Source organism: Gadus macrocephalus, chromosome 10 (assembly GCF_031168955.1).
Source record: "Gadus macrocephalus chromosome 10, ASM3116895v1".
NCBI lineage: Eukaryota > Metazoa > Chordata > Actinopteri > Gadiformes > Gadidae > Gadus > Gadus macrocephalus.
The window spans coordinates 16,483,502-16,490,220 of record NC_082391.1 but is presented as its reverse complement, the minus strand read 5'-3'; the positions used below and the strand labels follow the sequence as shown (position 1 = coordinate 16,490,220).

At 43.9% G+C, this 6,719-nt stretch overlaps 1 protein-coding gene across 1 annotated transcript; it reads right to left on the bottom strand.

Moving 5' to 3' along the window:
* Positions 1 to 3,879: 3,879 nt before the first annotated feature.
* Positions 3,880 to 5,806, bottom strand: LOC132465466 (uncharacterized). Its single transcript, XM_060062103.1, has 2 exons — positions 4,832 to 5,806; positions 3,880 to 4,190 (listed from the first exon to the last, which is right to left on the bottom strand). Exons 1-2 carry the CDS (start codon positions 5,547 to 5,549, stop codon positions 3,946 to 3,948), a joined length of 963 nt encoding a protein of 320 aa, XP_059918086.1. The 5' UTR covers positions 5,550 to 5,806; the 3' UTR covers positions 3,880 to 3,945.
* Positions 5,807 to 6,719: the final 913 nt, after the last annotated feature.

The following is a 6,719-nucleotide window of genomic DNA, read 5'->3' as shown; positions in this document are numbered from 1 at the left end:
GCAATTGGGATGACTATTCCGGAGTAACAGCAGAGCTTGACCCCCGCCTACACGCAACCTATTTTGAAATCAAATTGCCCGCCGATTTACCTCCACACACCAGACATTATCGCCAAGTTAGTCCGCACCAGGACCGGAGTTGCTAGGCAACTGAAGACACTTGGTGCAGACTGAAATTATTCTTTGATTCGAGGAAAGATCTTATATAATGTCTAATGGAATATACATTATATATAATTACTATTATGGATGTGAAATGTGAATTAATTAAAGGTTACGTTTGTTATTTGAACTCATTAAAATGAATATATAGCCTAAGATTGTCTCTTGTGACTGAGCGTGCACCTCTTTATTAATTGTTCGGTGGAAACATTTACAAACAGACTGAATGCGTGTAGATAAACACCTTCACTTTCAGACACGCACACACACACACACACACACACACACACACACACACACACACACACACACACACACACACACACACACACACACACACATACACACATACACACGCACACGCACACACACACACACACACACACACACACACACACACACACACACACACACACACCCGCACACACACGCACACACACAAACGCATGCAAATGGCATACATAAACACATGTTTTCACATATATAATAGTCAGAAAAGTACAACTGCTCATTAGGATAAGTGCTGATTTTTTTGTTGACCCGACAAACCACAATAGGAGTAACTAATGAACTGTAAGCATGTGATTCTGAAGATCATTATAGCAGAAAAATAGATATTTACAAATTAAGTGAAGCAAATAGTAACTTCTACCAAAATGCTCTGTATATCTTATTCATTATAAAATGTTTTCTTATTTAATTCTAGTCTCGGAAATAAACTGCTCTGCAATTCCCGAAACAATTTATACTAATCCTCTCTCCAATTTGTGTTTATTGCCTAAGACATTTCATATTTTTCATTTTGAACCATCCCTGACATTATTATCTAAATCTATTCATACTATTTACATCCAGGATGTTTCATTTTATACGAGTCATTTGCATTGCATTTTACAGCCATACTATTTCCTCATGTTTGCAGTGGCTTTCTCATACAGCAAATAACATGTGGCTGTGTTGGCAATGTGTCCATTGCAGTTCATCTAGTTAACATAATATGTGGGGAGCCACAGACATAAGTAATTAGCATTTTCTACGCTGTGTATGACCCTTTACGTGCTGAGAAAAACCCATGGGAAATTACTGAGGTTAGAGGTCGGGTACTTGGCTTCATGTGTTTTCAGGTGACCTATTAGTATTGGGGATCTGATTTAAGGGAGATGCATATTCCACATATATGCACATTCCTGGATTATCTAAATCACGAGTAAAATACCATATTCATTCATCTGAAGCTTCATCCCTCTCTTGGAATTCCTCGTGGAGAGGAATGATTATTAATTCAGTCTTTCATTATTTCAAGAGGCTAGGAGTTTAAATGTGAGCAGACATTGCCTCCTAGTGTAAGTAAGCAGTACTTCAACGACTACATTATAGATTGCATTAGACCCCCACCAGTATGCATACCGTGCCAACAGATCGACTGAGGATGCCATATCCACAGCCCTTCACTCTGCCCTCACCCACCTGGACAATAGCAATTCCTATGCTAGGTTGCTATTCATCGACTTCAGCTCAGCTTTCAACACAATCATACCATCTGATCTGATCATGAAACTACACAAGCTTGGCATCAGCATATCCACCTGCAACTGGATATTGGACTTTCTGATCAACAGACCACAGACGGTGAGGTTAAACAACCTCTCCTCCACTACACTTCCTCTACACACTGGTGTACCACAAGGGTGCGTGCTCAGCCCTTTACTGTACACCCTCTTCACCCATGACTGCTCCCCCATTCACAACTCCAACTCCATCATCAAATTCACAGACGACACAACAGTGCTCGGCCTGATCAGGAATAATGATGAATCAGCCTACAGGGAGGAAGTCCAGCACTTGGCAGCTTGGTGCGCTAGTAACAATCTTGTGCTCAACACCAACAAAACCAAATAACTCATTGTTGACTTCCGGAAATCAAAGGCAAGCATACACACACCCATTCACATCAACGGGGCTGAAGTGGAACAGGTCACCAACTTCAAGTTCCTGGGTGTCCATATTTCACAAGACCTCTCCTGGTCACTCAACACCTCCACTCTGATCAAGAAAGCTCAACAACGCCTCTTCTTCCTTAGAAAACTGAAAAAAGCTGGACTCTCCCCTCAGATCCTCCGGAACTTCTACAGCTGCACCGTTGAGAGCATCCTCACCAACTGCTTCACGGTGTGGTATGGTAACTGCACTATGGCTGATAGGAAAGCCCTACAGCGAGTCGTTAAAACTGCTCAGAAAATAATTGGCACATCACTCCCTGCCCTCACTGATCTTCATCATTCACGGTGTCTGCAACGTGCAAACAAAATCATCAAGGACCACACACACCCCAGTCATGCCCTGTTCTCTCTCCTCCCGTCCGGGAGACGTTACAGGAGCCTCAGGAGTCGCACCAGCAGGCTCAGAAACAGCTTTTTCCACAACACTACAACACTGCTCAACACAAAGACCCTACACTAGCCCCCCCCCCCCCCCCCCCCTTCTTGAACATGGACTATGGTCAGTCTGACTACCTCAAACCACCTATGCACTTTACTTATGCACTTCAATATGCACTTCATATTCATACTCAGGGATGGACTGGCCCAAAAATTTGGCCCGGGACTTTGGGATGGAGAGGCCTTTTATGAGACCGCAGGAATAGCGCGCGTAGAATTTTGCCCCGGTGTAAAATAATAAAAATGAGTCCTTATCCGTGGATATGTGCATTGCAACTGCATGTCAATGTTGGGATGTGCATGTGTTTAGAATATTGTGAAGATCACTGGGAAATATTTTATAAGCAATCTTGTCCATGTACAAAATATTAGAAATTGCATGTGCCTAGAAAGGTAAATCAAGGCTGAAAATGATCTAAATAGTGCAAGATAGAATTATTTTAGTGGAAAAAAATTGTCATTGACACATACACAGGGTTTGGGAGATGGGGGCGGGCCGGGGTTTGTTGTCCGTTGCTGTGGTTACCGGTGTTGAAGTGTTCCAATGGTTTATTAGCGGTGGTATCTAATAAATCGCTCTCTAATCAATACTTCATTCACTGCCTCTTCCGTGGGCATTACAATATTATGAATAGTTCTCGACGTCTCTGGTATCATACTGCATTCTATGGACCCTTCAGAACTATATGCACTTTAAAATTAATGTGGATCAACTGTATTAACAAAGGTCCGCAGGAGCATAGAGTACATTACCATTAGACCACAATACATTTTCAACGTTTTTATTTTTGGTTAAATGTTTATTTTGGCCACAAGATGGCACCAAACAACCATTAATGATCCACACATAAAACAAATATATGGTACTATGAGAATCCAAAGATGTTCTATAATAGTTATCATGACTCAGTATTATGGAATTTGAAAGAGAGGTAAAATAGACACACACACACACACACACACACACACACACACACACACACACACACACACACACACACACACACACACACACACATACACCACCACCCCCCCCCCCCACCACACACACACACACACACACACACACACACACACACACACACACACACACACACACACACACACACACACACACACACCACACACACACACACACAAATAAATGATCAGATTCCTATTGTTATGATCTTATGAAACCAGTTTTGAATCATACATTTTTCTTCAACAAACAAGCAAAGAAAATAACTTTCTGTAGATCGCCTAACGTTAATATTCAATATTTTGACGTACAAAGATAATTGTGTTTATTTTGTTGCTGTATAAATAACATGGATAAGCAAACGGTGTGAACTCACTTTGCTTTTCATTGGGTTTTTACAACAGACTCTCCATTTGTGAGGCTCCTGAGACTCTGTGACCATTTGACAGATGTGTCTCCTCTCTCATACATCCCGACCTTGCACCGCAGAATCAGCAGCCCCTGGTTCCTCAGCTCCTTGTTCATACAGAACAGGATGACAGGACTGGAGATCAACGGAAGATCCAGTAGGACATCCCTCACCATCTCCTGACACACAGAGGGCCTGTCCATGAGGGAAAATGCAGCCCCTAAACATAATACAAACATTGAAGATAAATTTGCTATGTTTTTCATTGATTTAGATTTTTCGTTTTATTAACAATTTTTGCAGATGGCAGATACCCTGATCCACAGCGACTTACAGTGAACTCAGAGCAGTTCGTTAGATCAATTTTGACAACGTGTACAGTATATACCAATATTCGTATTTTACACTTTAAAATAAGGGTACATCAAACAAAGTACACAATAAACTATGAATTAACATTAGTTAGCCTAATGTGGGTTATGATTAATCAGTCAGGGAAAACCCTAACCCTAAGAAAATTAAATAATATATAAATGAACACTTCCTTATTAATTATGAATAACAGGCACACTATTACCGTAGTTACCATTTGTAAACATGAAAGCCATTAGGAAATTATTACTATACCAAGAGTTCACTGTTAATGAACTGTTAAGTATTGCTTGATTATTGGATTAACTAAAGATCAATCTAGGGTCAAGATTGTCAAGATTAATCTTAATCAAACTGTCAAGATTAATCTGCCCTCATTGTAAACTGGTACCCAAATGTAATAAATGATCCGAAATAATTTGACAGACACGTACAGTGTGAGCGATGTGAACGGCCCAAACGCATTCCCAACGACACGTATCTACTCACCGGGAACGTGTGCGCTGAAGGTGATGAGGGATATGAGGCTGAACATCCTGGCCAGCGTCACGGTGCCCCTCTGGCTGCGGTTGGACGCCTTGGCGCTCTGGACCACCGTGTGCAGCACGTGTGCGTAGAAGTACAGGTTGAGCGGCAGCAGCGCCGCCGTCTTGACCAACGCGAAGGTCCTCATGGCGGGGTCGTTGAGGAAGGAGAAGCAGCTGTCCTCCACGGGGTCCAGGTGGTGCACACGGCTCCACGGGAACCACTGGCCCAACTCCTTCAGCCCGCCGGGCAGCAGGGGGGACAGCAGCTCCAGGGCCAGGAAGAGCCGGCTGTCCACAAGCCGCCCGCAGCCGCACACCACCGTCAGGTAGACGGAGAAGGCGACGAAGGAGGCGTAGTGGAAGGACGCCAGGCTGCTCATCTGCTTGACGCTCACCATGGCCTCGCACAGCCGGGGCCCCAGCAGCCAACGGCCCCGCATCCTCCAGTGGAGGATCAAGGGCCACAGGCACAGGCTGAGCAGGTTGCAGCTGCTGATGCCCAGGATGAACACGGCCACGTTGCCGCGGATCTTTGCCCTCGGGGCGAGCAGGCTGGACAGCAGGGAGACCAGGAGGAAGATGTTGAGGGTGAAGCCGGGCACGAGGAGCAGAACCTTGGAGGAGGAGCAGAGGTTCAGGTAGGTGGTGACGGTGCAGGATTGGGGGAGTGTGACGTTCATGGCTGCCTCGACAAAGACACGTTTGGGTCAGTCGCGCGAAGGTACAGGTGTCATGTTGTTTTGTCCATGGGATGTCATAGAAGATAAACAAGATGCTATTGGGTGGGACTCCGATGTAGAGCACCTCATTGGGTGCCTTCGCAAGCAGAGGATTGCTATAAGCTGTCCCGACGTGTGAATTGTATGCCGTCTTGGTGGTAAACATGTTCCTTTTTCCATCGCTCTCACCTTAATACCCAATCAAATCAGCATCTTTATCCTCCCAGGGCAACTGATTCATAAGATAGTCCCCCGGAGGATCTCATTACAAAGGATTGAGTTGATAATCTGTCTTCCTCCACGTTTAAGCTCCCCCGTGAAATATGTTAGTGAGCTTCTAAGCCAGAGCCTCGGCCCTCCCCCCCAGTTAATGTCAGCAGTACGGTTTGTTCGCGTCATGTGTTATCGAGGCCATTTCCCCCTTCCATGTTCTCAGTTTCTCTTCGTATTTCGTATTTTGGTAAAGCATCCTTTCCCTGTACCTCAGGGTTATCTGGGAACAATTTCAGATTGTGCATGATTTAGTACTGTCAATACCTTTTTTCAAAACACTTTATTAGAGGTCGTGCAGGGCATATTTCATACTTCCTCTCCTACACATGAAAGGCTGTTCCATACACATATGAAATGCTCCCCCATGCCACTGAGACACAATTGTGGTATGTGTATGACATATGGCATACACGGTCTCTCATACATCTTATCTCTTTCTATATTATAGTTTTGCTACAGCATCCCCTTGATATCCCCATTGGGTTTGTTGACTCAGGGAAGGCTAGTATCTGATTCATAACCCTGTAATAGACACATCTTTAACTCATAACCTCCTCCAGGCCTAAACAATGTATAAAGTCACATAGCGTTAAGTCATTATATGGGACAACATGGTTCCAAAATAAAGTCCATACACTAGCCCTAGCAATGTGGAAAGTTATGAGGTTTAGAGCTGTGGTTTCAGAGTTTTGGTGAGCAGGTTCAATGGAACTTGGAAACAACGGATGCTGCCATGCCTGATGCATACATATATATATATATATATATATATATATATATATAGCCCCCCCTGGCCTTCAGGAGAGGATGATCTGCAGGCTAAGAGGCAGGCAGACAGCAATAAAATGTTCTGTTCCC